Raw genomic sequence first — 19,268 nt, 5'->3', positions numbered from 1 at the left:
TTGTGTGTATAAATGAGGCTGGAGAAGAAATGAACAGATAAACTATGAATAGGAAAGAAATGAAACATTTGCTCTTTTTCTTCTGAACATTTATAAAATATTAATATGCTTAAAGCAGTTTATTATTTTATTCTTATTTTACTTGAATTAATCAACCAATTCTCTCTCAACCTATAAAAAGAAACCTTGCACATTACAGATGCATGAAGCCCTAATCTTGAAGCAGGTTTCTCTGCAAATGAATGGGATGAAATAGAAAAAGAGGATGATTATTTACTCTGCAAAACAATCATGTGGCCTATAATTACTATCTCAAATGTGAGTAAAATGTTTTTCAGCTACTTTGTCATACATAATCATTATGTATCTCCAATGAAAAGATACATAAAAAAACACTAACACCACTATGGGTGTTTGTGTGTTAAATATGTAGTTTTCACTTTAACCTTCAGGGATGAGGGTATAAATAGTTTTTGTGGTAAGTTTTGTAGTTTTCTGTAGAAATGCTTCATGATTTCTTTTTAAAAATACTAAAACAGGTGTTGTGGAGCATGCCTGTAATCCCAGCGCTCAGGAGGCTGAGGCAGAAGGACCAAAAGTTCAAAGCCAGCCTCAGCACCTTAGTGAGGTCCTAAGACACTGTCTCCAAAATAAAAAATTAAAACAAACTGGAGATGTGGCTCAGTGGTTAAGCACCTCTGGGTTCAATGCCTGATAAGAAGGGTGAAAAAAAAACCAGAAATAATTTCATTAAGCAGTTTCTCAATGTCTAAATGTAGTTTCATCTTTAACTTTGCCATTTACTAATAATTCTTGTAAACATATTTCTATGCCTTAAGTGAAACCTTTTTTTAATATTTTATTTCTAACAGATAGTAATTAGTAGGTACTGCACAACCAGTTTCTTCTGAAAGGTGAGCCAAATGGCCAATTTTCCTAAATGCTATTATTCCTCACCCTCAGTGACTCCTTTTCTGGATATGTTTATTTGTTATGTGTATATGTATGTTAAATATTTTATTCTGAAATAATTTTAAATTTAGAGAGCAAAGACAGTTCCTTCACACACCTCACCCAACATCCTCCAAGGTTAACATTCCAAAGAGACATGATACAATTGTTGAAACTAATTTTTAGAAGATGGCACTAATTAAAGACTCAAGATTTTACTTGGATTTCACCCTTCTTTCTACCTATGTCCTTTTTCTGACCCAGGATCAGAATTTGGATCTCACATGCCTTTAGTTATCATGTATTCTTAGTCTCCTTCTGGTCTGTTAACAGTTCCTCAGTATTTCCTTGTTTTTTCATGACCTGAACTTTTGGAGACTACTATTCAGTTATCCCATAGAATGTCTCTGAATGGTTTGTCTTATGAGTGATTATTCACTGTTGGAAGACACAGACTTTTAGAAGAATCCCACAGAGATATATGACCTTCTTAACACACCATTTTGGAAGACACATATCTTTTTGTCTCATTACCAGTGATGTTAGCCTTGACCTTCTAGTTAAGAAGATAGTGTCTTTCAGGATTCTTCACTATAACATTGCTTTGTAAGAAGCAAATATTTATTGGGGAGAGACATTTTGAGGCTAAGTAAAGACTGTGTTTCATCTTAACTTCTGCCCACTAATTGCAGCACTTATTGATTGGCCTTGCCTGAAACAATTATCATTGCACTGCAATGTTCTAAAGGTTAATTTACAAATATTTCTCATTCTTTCTACATTTACTAGTTTCTCCCTAAGGAAGAGTTGTCACTTCACTATTTATTCAATCATTTACTTATATCAATAATGAACTCAATATTTGCTATCCCTTGGATTATAACACTGAGATGATTGGTAATTTTGTAATTTGTTATTTTGTTACTCAAAGTGTTCTAGTTTTGAGGCCACTGAAAGTTCTTTTGGAAAAGTGTCTCCTGTGAACTTCTGACATGCACTTATTCTTTAGTGCCTTATACTCATCTTGTAGATCCCATACCAGGTTTACCAATCAACCACCTCTCCAAGGAGTCCTGGTTCCCTGGATTGAGAGAATGGTGTTTAGAAAGTAAAATCTGAGTGCTAGTTATGCTCAGTTACTGGGTGCCATATTTTAAGGACCTTTCAGTAGACAGAGCTAGGAAATATATAGTGTTAATGTGTGTGCATACACATTTTTGTATCTATCTATATATGTTTAAAAAGGGAAGTTCATACTGAAACTTCCAAATATACCCCAGAAACAGGGTTCATTTCTAGTTTCCTCAACCCTTACCCTCTTGCTTATATGTAAATTTTGTCCAGTCATGAGAAAACTAATTCTACTTATCTGCTATATTCACTACTGGTGTGTCACAAATTTACTTTTTACTATGATTAACTACAATGTTTTTGTTCTCTATTCTGATAGTATCCAGTCAAAACAGTTTCCAAAGTTATTTAAACCAGCTCCTTTCTTCCTCATTTCCTTTGTTATCATACTCTCATTCGTTTGTAATAGTTATTTGCATGTGTCACAGTCTGCATTCCACTGGTCCTGTTTTATTTGATTCCATTGGATAAAAATCACTCTTATAACACAGAAGTTTTATGAGTTTTAACAAATGCAGACTCATGTCTAACAACACAATCTCATATAGAGTAGTTCCATCATCTTAGATATTTCCATACTATTCCTTTGTAGTCAACCTCTCTCAACCACTCCCAAACACTGAGCTGTTCTGCAATTTTTGGAATGAATATAAGTTGAATCACACCTTAGGTACACTTTTGGATCTGGTTTCTTTCAGTTAGCAGAACTCAATTAAGATTTATCTATTGTTGTGTCTTCCTTTTTATTGCTTAGTAGTCCTTTGTTTGGATGAACCAGTGTGTATGTCTATTCATCTGTTGAAGGAAATCTGGGTTATTCTTTTTCTCAATTATGAAAAAGTACATGTTATTACATAAGCATAGTTTTTAGTTCACTTGGATTTACCTATGGAGTGGGATTGATGGATTATATAGCAAATATATATTTAACTTCACAAGAAACTACCGAACTCTTTTCCAAAGTGGTTCTAACATTTTGCATTCCAAGAAGATATTTATGAGAGTTCTTGTTACTCTGCATTTTCAACAGCATTTTAGTCATTCTAACAAGTAGTTTTAATTTTTGTTTCCCTAATGCCTAATGATATTAAGCATATGTTTATTTGCCACCTATGTATCTTCTATTGAAGTATCTGTTAGAAATATTTTCTCTTAATTTGTAGGTTGTACTTTTATTTTTTGAACAATATCATTCACAGAGCAAAACTTAAATTCTCACGAATTCTGATATACCCATTTTTTTACATTATGGATCATTCTTTTGCTGTTGTATGGATTGTCCCGTAATTTTCAGTATCATGTATTAAATTTGGGTCAGTGATCCATTCTGAATTATTTTTTATATAGGCATGTACCAAGTTTTTGTTTCTTTGTATTTAGATATTGAAGTATTCCAATACCAGTAGTTGTAATGACTCTTTTCTCCACTGAGCTGTCTTGCTACCTTTGTCATAAAATAGCCAAATATATATTCATACAGGTCTATTTTCTGGGCTCTCTGCTGTCCACTGATCTATATACCCAGTTTTTTGCCAACACCACATAGTCTGAATTACTATAGCTTTACAAATGGTCTTAAAACAGGAAGTGTGAGTCTTACTCTGTTCATTTAAAAACTTTTGGCTATTTTAGTTCCTTTGCCTTTCCATACATGTTTCAGAACTGGCTCACTGACTTGTACAAAAAATATGTTGTGATTTTGATTGGGATTATGTTTAATTAATAGATCAATATGGGAAGAAATGACATCTTAACAATACTGAGTTTTCTAATCCATTAGTATGATGTATTCATTTAGGTAGTTAGTGTCTTTTTTAGTTTTCAGACTGCATATATTTTGTTATATTTTTATCTACATATTTCTTTCCCTTTTGTGGGGTAGGGTGGTAAACTTTGAATTTCAATTTTTCACTGATGGCTTAAGAATATAATAGAATTCTATAAGCTGGTTTTATATCCTATGACCTTGCTGAACTCACTGATTGGTCTCAGAGGTTTTTTTGTATGTTCTTCATGCTTATCTATATCAAAAACTGTATCTTCTATATAAAGAGATGATTTAATTTCTTCCTTCCTAATACGCATGCATTTTATTTTTCTTTCTTAACTGTACTGGCTTAAGCCTTTAGAGGTGATAAAAAAAATCACTTCCTAATCTTAATATTAATAAAAGACTGAATGTTTTTCCCTTACTAATATTACCTGTTAAGATTTCAGCAGTGAGGCTGGGGATATAGCTCAGTTGGTAGTGCTTACTTCGCAAGTACAAGGCCCTGGGTTCAATCCCCAGCACTGCAAAAGATTTTGGCAGATGTTCTTTATTAGGTTAAGGATCCCTTCCAGTTTTCTGAGTTGTTTTTATTTAATATCATGAATAAATGTCATATCCTGTTAACATGGTGAGTTATACTGATGAATTTTCAAATACATAATCACCCTTTCATTCCTGGGATGACACCCACTTAATTTTGATATATTACCCTTTTTATATGTTGCTGAATCTATTTACTTATGTCTTGTTGAGAATTTCTGTCGGGCTGGGGAGATAGCTCAGTTGGTAGAGTGCTTGCCTTGCAAGTACAAGGCCCTGGGTTCAATCCCCAGCACTGCAAAAAAAAAAAAAAAAAAAAAAAAAAAAAAAAAAATGTGATTAGAGAATCTCTGTCTAGAGTTCATGATGGTAACTGGTCTGTAGATGCCTTTTCTTATAATATCTTAATTCTGGTTTTGTATTAAGATAATGTTGGCTTTAAAATGAGTTGGGAAATGTTCCCGCCTCCTCCATTTTTTCCTGAAAGAGAAAAAATTGGGATTGATATTATTTCTTCCTTAGAAGTGTGGTAGAATTTGCTCACATGAAACCATCTTGGTTTGAAATTTTTCTCCTTTGTAAGGCTTTAAAACTAGCAATTCAATTTCTTTCCATTTATTTAGCGTTCAGGTTAACTTATTTCTTCATTATTGAAATTAGTAATTCCTTGGTAGTTTGTATTTTTCAAGCAATTTGCCCTTTTAATCTAAGCTATCAAATCTAACAGAAAAAAGAGTTGTCTGTAGTATTCTATTAGTATTAGTATATATTAGTATCTTTGGGGTGAGGTACCCTTTTTCATTCTCAACACTAATAACCTGGATCTTTTTGTTGATTGATTAGCATTGCTAAAGATTTACCAATTGAACTTCCGGGGAGGAAAAAAACATTTTTGATTTGATTACTTTCTCTGTTTTCTTGGCTTAAATTTTATTAATTTCCACTCTCAACTTTTTCCCTTTTCTTATGTTTCCTTTGGGTTAGGTCTGTTCTTATTTCTCAAGTTTGTTAAGTTAAAAGTTTAGATTGCTTACTTGGGAACCTTTCTTCTTTTCTAACATATGCACTTAACACTATAAATTTTCTGCCAGCACTACTCTACCTTAATCCTCAAAATTTTGACATACTGTATTTTCATTCAGCATATACATTTATAAATTTCCCCAGAGATTATCTCTGTGTCCCTCAAGTTACATGAAAGTATGTTAATTGATGCCAAGGATATAGCTCCAAAGAGGCCAAGTACTTACCTACCATGCAAAAGGCCCAGAGTTCAATCCCCAGCACAGCAGGGGAGGTGGTGTATATTGTATAATTTTTAACTATGTAGATATTTTCTTATTGCCTTTTTGTTACTGGTTTCCTGTTTGAGTTCATCATAGCCAGAAAATATAATCTATATGAGTTCAATTCTTTGAAATTGCTAAGGTAGGTTTTATGGCATAGGATTATGTATCCTGGTGAGTATTTTATACATACTTGAAAAAAGTATGTGTCCTGCTGCTGTCGAGTATTTTATAAACATAGAACACTGTCTTAGGCCAGGCTGGTTGAGTGATGCTCAGTGATGTTAGTTAAGTGATTCTGAAAGAGGAGTTTTGAAGACTACAACTACCATTGTGGATTTTTCCATTTCATGTTTTAGTTCTATCAGTTTTCACTTTACATATTTCAGAGGTCTGCGGTGTTGAACTATGTAATGTTTTAACACCCCTTTCCCTGACAATATTTGTTGTTGTAAATCTACACTGTCAAAAATCATTATGTCTACTTCAGCTTACTTTAGGTTATCTGCATAGTATATTTTTCTCCATTCATTTCTCTGTCTTTAAAGTGGGTTTCTTATATATCGTTGGGTCTTGTCTTTTTTTTTTTTCTTAAACAAATCTGACAATCTGTCTTTTAACTGATATATTCCGACCACATTTAATGGTTGGATTAAAATCTACCATCTTTCTTTTTAAAAATTTGTTCTATCTGTTATCATTTTCTTTTCTTAAACTATCAGAGGATTTTTCATAATTATACTTTCTCTCCTCTATTTACTTTTATCATTTATACTTCTTTAAATTTTTTTTCTATAGATACTCTAGGGCTTATAATACACATATTTAATCAGAGTTTACCTTCAAATAATATTTTGTATGTTCTGTGTGGAATAAAGAACCTAGAACAGTTTGTCTCCAACTCCTCCCTCCCATCCTTTGTTGTTATATATTTTATTTTTACATATGCTGTAGACACAAAATACACTGCCAATATCTTTGCTTTATAAAATCAGTTGCCTTCTTTGGAGCAATTAAAAAGAAGGAAACACTCAAAATCTGTGGTTTCTAATAATATTCTCCAGTAAAATAAACCAGGGTTCCTTGGAGAAATGCCTGATAGTAAGACTACCATAGGAAATACATGAGATGAGCCTAGTAGTGCCTGAAAGCAAAAATGTACCCTCCCTTCATCCCCCATCAAAACCATAACAAAACAAGCAAAAAACTCCACAAGGATGAGAGTATGTCAAAGGAATAAAGAAGTGAATGGCTCCCAAAAGCTAAAGCTGGAACAATTTAGGCAAAAAAAACCAAAACAACAAAACAACAACAACAACAAAAAGTGGTATTTTGTTATATAACCCAAAATTTAAAACAAATGCTTATGAGCTCATATTTATATAAGTAAGTATTTAAGTATTTAAACAAATGAGAAAGAACAGGTAGCTGCACCTAAGAACCTAAATAATTTATGTAGGCACTCTTTCTTCAAGAAGGTAAGAGTCTTAATTCCCATTCCTTAAGCTGGGCTGCATATAGTGATTTCCTTTCAAACAACTACAGTATGGAAAGAGGAGAACATGGAAGTAAAAGAGAAAAACTGTGAAACACTCCATTAGCTTGGTAACCAAGCTAACAGCAGCAATTAGTCATGTACATAGTATGCACCCCAGGTACAATGTGATGACAATGGCACCTTAATTATATGGCATTCTTCCCTCAAAATCAATAATCCCAGTCTAATCATGAGACAAAAACATCAGACAAATCTCAACTGAGAGGCATCTTACAAAATATGTGACCCACACTCCTCAAAAACATTAAATAATACTGTATCAATAATGGTTCATTAATATTAACAAATGTGCCATAGTAATATAAAACATTTTAGAAGAAATTTAGCATAGAGTATAAGGAAATGTTTTGTACTATCTTTATGATCTTTCTATAAATTTAAAACTGAAAATAATAATTTTATATAAAAAGTAGGGGAAAGTATGCTTATTCCACTTCCACTGCTCTTCATTTCTTTGTGTAGACTCAAGATTTTGCTGACATAATATTCCTTCTGCAGAAGGATTTTAATCATCTCTTATAGAATAGATCTGCTGGCAATAAATTTTCATGATTTTTGTTTAAGAAAGTCTATTTTAATCTTCTTGTTTTATAAAGATTTTGCTGGCTATAGAATTCTGGGTCAAGTTTTTCTTTGTTCTGTAGGTAATGTCTCTTTTCTCTGGCTGTCTTGGATTTTTCTTACCTTTTGCTTTTAGCAGTCTAAATATATGTGTGTATGTGTATGGGTGTTGATAGCATTCACCCTACTATTTCTACTGTTCTTTTTTTTTTTTTTTTTTTTTTTAGGAATTCCAATTAGAAATACATTAAACCATTTGTTTAGTCCCACAGTTCTAGGATACTTTGTTCTGTGTTTTGTTTTGAGTCTTCTTTGTATTTCAGTTTGGATAATTCCTATTGACTTATAGACCAATGCCATTCCTTCTGATGGGCCTATAGTAAAAGGGTATTAGTTAATTTTTCTTAGGAATTGAATAGTGTTTGAGCTTTACTGTTGCTATCATTACTTTCAAGTGTTTCTACCACAGGTTCAAATCCCTCTGAAGGAGGGTAGTAGTTTACCCGGTTTGTTACTCCAAGGATTGTCCCATTCTGTTTTAAGCCTTCACCTCTGTGATGTGCTACAGATTGTGGCCTTCTCAGTCATGTAGCCACTCTCTGCAACCTAACCTGTCTTCCTGCTCCTCCATCATGGACTGAGATAGCTTTCCTTTTCTATTACCCCAGATACAATGGGATTTCTCCAGTGCCCTAAGAGTGATACTGTTGTTCACCTCCCATAGAGGTTTTTGTTCCCCGGAAGAGAAAGGAAAGAAAGATCCAAACAAATGTTTTTGCTCCTAATATAGTGGCCACTCTTTCCCTTCTTTCCTACAAGGGAGGCTTTTCCAGGACATTCCTGATCTTTGATGTGGAGCACCCAATGAGGTTCATGATGGAAAAGACAATAAGAGAAGACAGACTCACCCTGTATACAATATGGACCAGAAATGTTTCAAACAGCCCTACCAGTGCATACCTGATCTCTAGTAATTCACTAACCACCCCAGCTTAACTCCTGTCATTGTGACCTGCCTAGTGCTCCAATGTCCTCTCTCTCCCCATAGCATCTGTCTTTTCCTAGCCCCCAGGTCAGTTGACTGCCCTGGAATTTCAGCACTATAATGGTTCAAAGAAAACTGAATCTGCTGTACATTCAAGTTTTTATTGTTGTTTTCATTATAAAGTCGGAAGTGATACAGTTTTCAGCTTTCTGTACCTCCAAATGAAAAACTACTTCTTTGTTTTTTGACTTGGGTAGAGTATAAGACTTAAAGACACTAAGTCTCAAAGGTCTTAACATTTAGCTCAGTTTTCTCATCTCCCCTTATTTATAAAGTCTAATTGAGAATCAGATGAGAGAATGCATATGATGTTTTATAGTCTATAAAAACCAATTAGAATTATTATCTATCTGATAGTTTCATTTTCACTTAGCAAAAACACGAAAGGCACTTTCACTAGCTGCACCTGGTCAAGAACACTTGGCATATCACTTAGTATTATTAATATTCAAATAGTTGCTAAACAAAAAATGGCTTTAAACCTTGCATATGTATTCTAATTTTTTCCTACAAGAAGTTAAGAGAGAAAAAATATTTTTTTGCTCTTTACAAACACAGACATGGGATTAAAAGCAAATGAAGTTAGAACTCTTGAGTTCTAAAGACACTGTGGGAGGGTGCTGCATTCTTTAGAGTTAAATGGAAAGGTTATTTGAGAAGGAATAAGCAAAAAAAGATTATTTGGAGAGTAGTTCATTTAAGTTTGTATGAATGTATTATCCTGTAATATAGTTCTCTCTGGTATGTACAATTTCTAACAAATAATGTAGTGTTTCTTTCTCAGAAAAGCATATAGTAGATTACTGAAAGTATTCAAAGTACAGAGAAGAAATAAGTCATAATTTATGAACTTGGGAATGAGATCTCCAAGCAAAGATTTTGGCCTGGTAAAATTAAAACTAAGCATAATAACTTCTCCATATTTAGCTTTAATTTCAAATAAACACTAAAAAAATTGTTTCCTATTTTTCCATAATCTATTTTTTGTGCATTTCAAATAGAAGTGTCTCTTCAAATGATAATTTTGAGTAGAAATATATATCAAAAAAGGTTTGTGGGCTCTACAGAGGTACAGAGAATTCTAAAGGAAGACACAGACTGACTAAGTATAAAATGTGTGTTCTAAAGAATAAATCTGAAGAGAGGTTCAACTTACAAGTGGAGGCATCATGCCCTTGCTTGAAGGGGGGATGACAACTCGAAGATCTGGTTTCCGACTGTTCATTCCAAGATTGCCACCACCTGGTGGAGGGGGAGACTTTGTAGGCATGACTTTGCCTAAACTATTTGCACCAGTATTTCCAATCATATTTGGAGAAGCTCTTGAGTTTACAAATCCATTCCCTGGAAAATTTATTAACATGAAAAGGGATATTAAAATACTCAGTCATAAACACAAAGCAAATTTCCCCAGTCTGAGTTACAAATGAATTGAATAAAACTCACTAGGTAACTAACCGTGTATAATATTTTAAAAATAAGTAAACAAAGTCAACAAAGTCTCAAACACTTACATCATGAAACTGAAGACGAATGCCATATTTTTTCTGGCATTATCGCTTGAACCTATAAGACACACTTAAAATACTATAAACGTTTCTAATAGGTCATCTCATACTGGGGACTACAATAATGGAGACAGTGTTTTAACAATGCCTAAGACCAGTCCACGTATCCACTCTTGTGACACAAAAGTACCACTACTAGGTTATGGGTACTAAACTAGGTTTCAGGCAACTCCTTAACTGTAGCTTACTTAGCACTCAGCTTGAATGCTTCACTTCCACTGAGAACTTCTTTTTGTAGCTCTACTTTTCCCTGTTCTGTTTATTCAGCTTCCATTAATGTCCTTACTAAAACAATTGTGGTTTATCTATTTTAATCATCTTATTTTTACCTTTTAACATTCCCTAATAGAAGTCAATCTCTCTTAGGTGAAAGAAGGAAATAAAGTACATTGTGGTATATGTTCTATGCACACAGTACTTTTGGGCACCAACAGAGACATAAAATAAATGTAAGAGACCACCCTTGGTTTTATGAACATTCTAGATATTGGAGTCCCATCTCTATGTAGCAGTGTTACTTATTTGAGAAGTAAAAAATTAATGTGCTAATGTGATACAATCAACTTTGTTGAATCCTAATCACTTCATTTCATGTTTCAATTCTGAAAGCCAGGGGGCAGAGAAAAGAAAGGCTACATATGGCACCTAGAAATAGTTGCTTCTCTCTAACAGGTGTCATTCAGAATTTTAGGGTTCTAGATGTTATTTACTCCTTTCCCACCTTTTCACCTAATTCCTCTTGCTTTCTCTAAAACTTTTTACCAAGTGACCTACCAGTTTTAATTCATATGTCTGATTTAATTTTGCTGTGAGGACTGGTATTTCAGTTAACCTTATGAGCCTACTTCCTGGATTGTTTCCATTATCTTGAAAGGGTTTGTAAAAAATCTGGGCTGAATCTCCTTTCCACAACCCACAGAGCAATTTCCTACATCCTGTTAAGCTTCAAAAAGCAACAACAAAAAAAAACCAACTTCTTCATTGGGCCATCCCCTATAGAGTAGAGCTCAGCAACAGGGTGGGCAGAAGTAAGTGCTAAGTCAGACATCTGGAGAACACAAATGTTTCTCATAATTTTATTCAAAATAGTTAGTTTTAACAGAAACTTGATATTGCACAGGAATAAAAGAATTAACAGTTTCTCTTAATATATAATGGCGTGAATATTTTTTGAATATTATATTTAGACTACTTGACTTGCATTCAAATATGAAGGATACAAGCAGTATTTCCTCTCAATGATATTATATGATATAAATACATAATGAACATATCAAGAAGCATGAATACTATTTTCCATTGTGGATTCTAAAATGCATTTTGGGAGACTTTTGCCTCTGAGCTTCATACCCAGTCCTTTTTTCCCTCAAATTTTAAGAATTTTGAGAGGGGTTTTGCCAAATTGCCCAGACTGGTTTCACACTTGGGATCCTCTTGCCACCACACCTGGCTATGATACTCTTTATATGGTATCACACTAACTCATAAGAATTGAGTTATAAGACTGAAAAGGATCCAAGTGTGAAGTCAGCATGATAATGACTGCGGATGATGTAAGGTTTTGGTAACTTGCCAGGCTAAAGCTAAGATAATTTCATATGTACAACTTGTTATTTTGTAGAGTGGTATACTAAGTTATATGCCTTCTTACCTCCAGTTCAATTTTATGATAAAAATGAAGATACTATTGAGATAGACTTCTGAGGTAGATAGTTTGAGTATATAACTCATCTTGCAACAACTTACAAATTTAGGAATTAAAAGGTCTACTATAAATGAGTAAGCCTAATTTAATGTGATTGTTGTTAAAATGTGTTTTAAATTATCATGGTAATTTACTACTCTAACATAAATGTGGAAAAAAAAAACTCTTAAGCCGCAATACCTATGCTTCAGGAATTTTTAACAGATCTAATTTCAATTATGATTCTCCAGCTGTTAGGCAGGTTATCTAATTATCAATCTGTCTCATATTTCAGAATATAAATCACATCAGTTTAAAATAATGCATTCAAGTGGGTAGAAAATATTCTGTGTCCTTAATACTACTCATTCAAAGATAAGCTCTAGACAATGATGTTTTACTGTGAATCCATTTAGTTCATTCAACTGACAAGCAAACTTCAAAGGATTCTAAAACTACACAGAAAGGTGCAAAACTTAATTTTATCATATGTGATGAACCTTCCATAAAATTTGATAAAAATGCATCAGGTTACTCAAAAAATAAGCAAAAACATACTTTTAAAGTTTTCAAATTCTGTCATTTGTATAAAGAATTGCTTGAAGTTTCTGAAACTGAAAAAAGACTGTAGATTTTAAAATAACTGATGTCCCATTCATTTAATTTGATGATGAGTCCATATGATGGACAACAGGATCTTATCCATTAAAAATTTATAACAGAAAACATAAAATGCTCCTAGGATCCTACTTCCCAAATACTATCATCTCCCTCTCCACCTCTCCTGGGAAGTAGCCCTAAAGAAGCAACTTTATTTTCTCAGGGATTTCATGCATCCTCATGCAACATGATGGTTGAAACGTGAACTGAATCAATGTGAATGACTCTGAAATATCAATTTCTACTTTGTCTAACATTTTAATCTATACTGAACCATCAGATGGCCACTTTTCCCTAGATAAATGACTATCATCTCAACTCAACCCATTTTAAATACCCTCAACCATCGCCTCTTTTTAACTGGCACTGCCATGCAAACACTTACTTTACCTTTATTCAATTCTAAGAGCTTCTTGAGCTTTTCTATTTCTAGTCCAATATATATTTTTCTTTCTCAATATTTTTGGAAAAGTATATCATTTTAATACATGATTGATATTTAAACATGCCTCAAATTAAAGAGTTCCTAAAGATTTTTGAACTATAATATAAACAGTATTTAATGCAAACTTACAGTAGAGAAATATATCTAGTAAATCACAATCAAATAAATAGACTGACATTATGGAGGATTTATACAATTTACAATATGAACAAAGCTACCAGGTTTAATTTGCACAGATAATGAATAATTAAAATTTTTTTTAAAAACCTTGATATGGGGGAAAAAACAATGTTCTACAATAAAAATGTTATGACTGTGGGGATACCATATCACTATAACATAAAAGGAAGTTTAAAAAAATAGAAAAAGAAAGGGAAAAACACTTATATTCCCACCATCCTAATTATTACAATGTTTGGATTTTACCCTCCTTTTTATTTGCCACATGCATGTAAGTAAAAGATCACAAGTAAAAGGCAGTTTGGTGAAATTTACTTAACTTTCAACTGCTGAATGTGTTGATTTTTCCCTTTATACATTACTATAAACATGATTGCAATGAACCTTTGATATTCTGATTTATTCCTTTAGGAGAAATTCCCAGCAGTGGGATTAGGGGGTTTAAAGGTATAAACCGTTTTATGACTACTGAATTATCTTGAATAAAGCCTTTCCAAAAAAATTGTTACTAATTTACAAGTCCAAAAAGTATATATGAAATCATCAGTTCACCATGCATTCTTCAGTTTTGCGTGCCAAAATAAAAAGAGGCACTAGATGGGAACTAGTAAATAAAAATAGTTGTTTTTTTCCACCATTTTAAAATCTGAATTTCATGATTACTACCAACAATAAATATGTTTTTTAATTTCTAAAATATCAATAGGGTTTTTAATTGTGTATTTAGGCACAAATGAATGCCTATCCATTTATTAAATAGTCTCCTACCTGTTGCTTATATTTTATCTTACTTTTTCTCTTAAGAATGAGGAAAAGTTAGTATTCACATAAGACTAGGTGAAGAGTGATTCCAGGCTCAGCTGCTTTAGCAGCTAAACACTGAGGACCAAGAGTCTTGTGACAGCTTTCTACTTTGCCATCCTCAGCATGTTGGCTTTCATCTCAAACAGGCTTGCCTTATCATCACTGGACAGGTACAATGTCCAAGATTCACAAGGTTGCACAGTCTTTCTGGGGATGTCTATGAAGTTCCTCTTTTACATCAAGTTGTATTATATTTATTTTTAAAGTATTTTTACTGTTACCATAACATATATAGAAAATGCACAAAAAAAAAGACTTCAGCTCAAGGATTTATCATAAAAAAAATCCGTGTTACCACCTCTCAGATCAAGAAAAATAGCATTACCAGAATCCCCGAAGTCTCCATAACCGGGTCCCCTACCAACAGTCTCACCTAAAGTCATTACGATCATGATTTAACAGTTGTTTTTCTTTATACATTTACCATCTTTATATACATACCTCTGACACTATAGTTTTATTTGCTTGCCTTTCAAACTTTATGTAGAGAGAATCATTTAGAATTTCTTTTATTAATATTAATTTGGTAAAATTCATCCACATTTGTTGAGTACTGCTATGGTTTCTTCATTGTAGTATTATATTCCTTCATATGAACATACATTATTTATCTACCTATCCTGTTGATAGCAATTGGATTATTTCTAGATGTTAACTAACATAATGCTGTGCACATTTTTTGGAGAGGGAGGGCTGAGGATCAAACCCAGGGTACTAAGCATGCTAGGTAAGTGTTCTACCACAAAGCTACACTACTAGACTCCTGAACACATTCTTTATGTCCCTTTTGGCACGTGTGGTACACACATGCATTTCTCTGCACTATATAAGGGTAAGTAAACGTTGTATCAGAGAATAAATAAGCCTATTCACAACTATAGCAGATAATGTTGACTGTTGCATTATCAGTATATATAAGTTTGTTTTTCCATAGCCTTGTCAATATTTGGTATTATCCACTTGATTTTAGCCATTCTGGCAGGTATGCAGTGCTCTATGATTTTAATTTTGCATTTCCATGATTACTGAGTTATCTTCTCACATTTATTAGACACCTACAGAACTTCTTTTGTGAAGTGCTTATGCTCTCATGCATCATTTTTTAAAAATGAGATTCCTTTTTTATTAGTTTATAAATATTCTTCATTTAAAACCCCTCTATTTGTTTATTTACATGCTATATTCCCCCCCTCTGTAGTTTTTATTTTTATGGTATTTTTAATGAACAAAGGTTCCTAATTTTAACACAAATTAAACACTCTTTATAACAAATTGTTTAAAAATTTTTCAATTTTTATAAATTAGGTTTTCTGTAGTTTCTTAAAGAAGTCTTCCTATTCTGAGTTTATTCAATGCTTTAAAAGCTCAAGGCAGTCTGCTTTTAGTAGTACATGCATGCTTTGGGGAAGCAGGCAGAAGACGCAACGAATCAAAATCGTAACAAAACAAATGGAGAACTCATCTGTAAACATATATTTAAAATTGATGGTATTAGTAAAAATGATATTAAAAAAAACATTAGGGACCCCATATTCATATTTATCACAGATTGGTGTATCTATTTTGATATTTTTCTAGTAGATTTTTTGAAAGTATCTTCGGCAGATGAATCATTTTACAAATACAACATTGAGATACAACTTGGCTCAGATCAGTTCTTAGAGTTTACATCAATAATTCATTTTTTATTTAGTCACATAAAAAAGCCTTGTTGAAAGAATAAATCCAGATTTGTAGCTGAGTAGATTGAGATTGAAAGAGATTAGAATTCACCAAAATCACAAATCTTGTCATTGACCCATCCCAGATTTGAACCAATCTACTGTTGAAGTTCAAACATTAATGTGTACATGTATATAATCTACATGAAAAATTTCAGCCATGTGGAAAGTAAACAAAATACATTAAATACTTTGTTGAACACCCATGAGGCTATTATTCAGTTTTTATGGTTTTCATTATGCTGTGGCTCTAGTTTCATCTGTTTTTACTAAACTCCATCTGCCTAACCTGATTATTTTAAAATTATGTTAGTAAAACAATGCAGAGCCACTTCACAAATTAATGTGAATAAAAAATGATGTTTTATTCAGGCATACTTGGGAAAATACATTAAGATGTTTGGTACCTTGGGGCATCAAGGGAAGCACCAGTCATCTTGACTGATGCTGTTCCTTACCCTTAACAGGGCAGGTGTAAAAAAATATATATATATATAGTTTATAGGTAAAGTGAAACCATCTAAAACTGCTCTACCACAAGTTTCTAAACCTGGACTGAAAATAAGTTATCATGCATTTAATATGTATAAAATGTTCAAATGGAGAATTTAAAACCCATATTTATACTAAATATTTTTTTCCAGTATGGAACACAGACAAAATTTATCAAACACTGGACCACAAAAAAAGCATTAGGAAATTTCAGAGTTTAATCATATGGAGGGAACTTATAACAATTCAGCTACAAAACCATCCAAAAGAGAACCAGAAAATACCCATACATTTGGAATCAAGAAATACGCTTCAAAATAACTCACAGGTCAAAGAAGTTATAATGGAAATTAGAAAATATTCTGAATTGAATGTTGCTGAAATATAACAATTTTATTAGACTTTTTGAAGAACCATTTTTTGTTTTGCTAATTCAATTTATTTTTAATTTCAGCAATATCTGCTTTTTATAATTTGCTTCTACTTATGTTAGGTTAGAAAGCTCTTCTAACTTTCTAAGATAGAGGCCTAGATCATTGTTCACTATTTCCCAGGCTTCTGTCCTTTATTTTTTTACGGTACTGGGGATTGAGCTTGCAACCTCAAAAATACTTGCTAAGCAACACTCTATCACTGAGGTACACTCTTCTGAATTTCAGAATTTCCTCTATTCTGAAATTTCTCAAAAGCATATCATTACTTGTATTCAATTCTGTACAACTTTCTGAAACTGTGGGTTTTTTGTTTTTATGGTCAGTTTTGGATAATTCTGTGATTACAGCTTCAAATACTACTTTTGCTCAATTTTCTGTTTTTAACTCCTGGAACTGCAACTTAATGCATATTATGCCTTCTCACTGTGTATTCTAGGTCTTATTCTCCTCCTTAATTTTCCATCTTTCATGTCTCCAAAATTCTGATTCTTTCCTTTTTTCTTTCCTTTTAGTTTACTAATTCTACTATTTGCTTTGTTCAATGTTATGAGACTGATCTGTTGAGTTCTTAATGTTGCACTTTTTGTTCTAAAATTTTCATTTTTGAAATAATTTCCCAGTTCTCTATCCAAATTCTCCAATTTCTTTATGTTCTTGAAAACAGCAAACATTTTTATGTTATGTTAAATTCAAAAGTCTGTGCCAAATAACTCCAAATTCAGGAGGGTAATTCTACTGTTCTTTTTTCATTTATGTTTTATGCTTCTGAGTGTACCTAGTTAGTTTGGATCATGTGCCAAGTAGATTAAGGCCTGAGATACTGTTTAATTCTTCTACAGATTATTTGCCTTATCAGGCCTTTTTGGCCTCCTAACAGTATATTACCACAACCTAAATGAAGAAGTGGGATGGTGCAAATATGAGCTACAGATGCAAAGAGGAGGATATTAAGTTCTCCCAAATTTTGGTGGGCACTGAACTTAGTTTTGCTGGGGGCAGGGTCATAAGGGAAAATGTACACAAAAGAGAGTATGGGGATGCAAACAATTAAAATTGTGTCCAAAAGAAATTATTTATAAATATTTTGGAAAAAATTCATGTTGCAATCTTAATGTATAATTGGTAAGACTTTCATGAATGTTCTCATATTCAACTGTTATCTGTTAGATAAGACCCTACGATAGGTTTTATCTGTTTAAATTCCATTAAGAAAATTTAATACAGTGTGGATATAATTAGGTATTAATTCCTACATTAAAGTCATTATACATTTTATAACTTGTCTCACTCAATAATGTGTGTTTATTTCTTTCTCATTTTTTAAGTAATTTAGTTATCCACCTAATTTCCTTAAGGTACAGGCTCTTCATGTTCTTGTGGAATAAATATTTGATAGTTGTTTCCTATAAGTGACCTGTTTTCAGATGTCTCTAAGACATATAATATCTAAGGAAGGAGTAAATTCCTACCTTGCTTTCAGATAAAAATGGCAATTATGATTATCACATATTAAGAAGACTTAGTATGAAGAAAAATCCAAAGGGCTACACTTATTCTTATAACTTCTTTGCATATATACTATACTTTTATAATATTAAGATCTTAATGTATTTTATCAGCATGTCAGGGTTGGGCAGACACATTTATGATGTGTATTTAAACTGCTAGTCATCTTGGGAGAAACCCCAAAGTAAAAAAAAATCTATTTAGCTGCAATTGTGCCAAAGGTGAATTTTCTACATGTTACCATCAAAGCAGATCCTTGAGACAAATCTCTCAGTTCTGCTTCCATCTCTATAAGTAGGCCCACCATTTTGTTGCATTCCAATCTCTCTGAAAACATTTTATAAGGAATTGTTGTAAGAAAAGAGCAAGTCACTAATAGTCTAACTTTGGTGAGGATAGAAGATATAGAAAGTAGCTTCTTAAAAAACTGTCTTGATGTAGATGTTGCACTAAGGCAATCTAGTCTCTCTTTTTTAATTTGTTCTTTCTAGATACAGATGACAGTAGAGTGTATTTTGACATATTATACATACAAAGAATAAATATAACTTGTTCCAAGTAGGATCCCATTATTGTGGTTGTAAACAATATGAAGTTACAGTGGTCATGTATTCATGTATAAGGACAGGAAAGTTATGTCCAATTTATTCTACTATCTTTCCTATTCCTATACCACAACCCTTCCCTTCATTCCCCTTTGTCTAATACAATGAACTTCTATTCTTCTCCTCCCTTGTGTGGGTTAGCATCCACATATCGGAGAGTACATTCTGTCTTTGGTTTTTTGGGACTGGCTTATTTCACTTAGCATTATATTCTCCAGTTCCATCCATTTACTGGCAAATGCAATAATTTCATTCTTATTTATGGC

General features: G+C 32.7%; 1 protein-coding gene across 9 annotated transcripts in view; it reads right to left on the bottom strand.

The window, feature by feature from the left end:
* Mef2a (myocyte enhancer factor 2A) overlaps positions 1-19,268 on the bottom strand; it is a 154,167-nt gene that overhangs the window by 14,094 nt on the left and 120,805 nt on the right. For all 9 annotated transcript variants that reach the window (XM_047542248.1, XM_047542256.1, XM_047542247.1 and 6 more), the window contains one exon: positions 10,000-10,187. In XM_047542248.1, the coding sequence (XP_047398204.1) occupies positions 10,000-10,187 (188 nt within the window). The remainder of the gene's footprint in view (positions 1-9,999; positions 10,188-19,268) is intronic.

The sequence above is a fragment of the Sciurus carolinensis genome, chromosome 2, assembly GCF_902686445.1.
Source record: "Sciurus carolinensis chromosome 2, mSciCar1.2, whole genome shotgun sequence".
In the NCBI taxonomy this organism is placed as follows: domain Eukaryota; kingdom Metazoa; phylum Chordata; class Mammalia; order Rodentia; family Sciuridae; genus Sciurus; species Sciurus carolinensis.
Note: the sequence above shows the minus strand (reverse complement) of the source record. Positions and strands in the feature narration are given on the sequence as shown.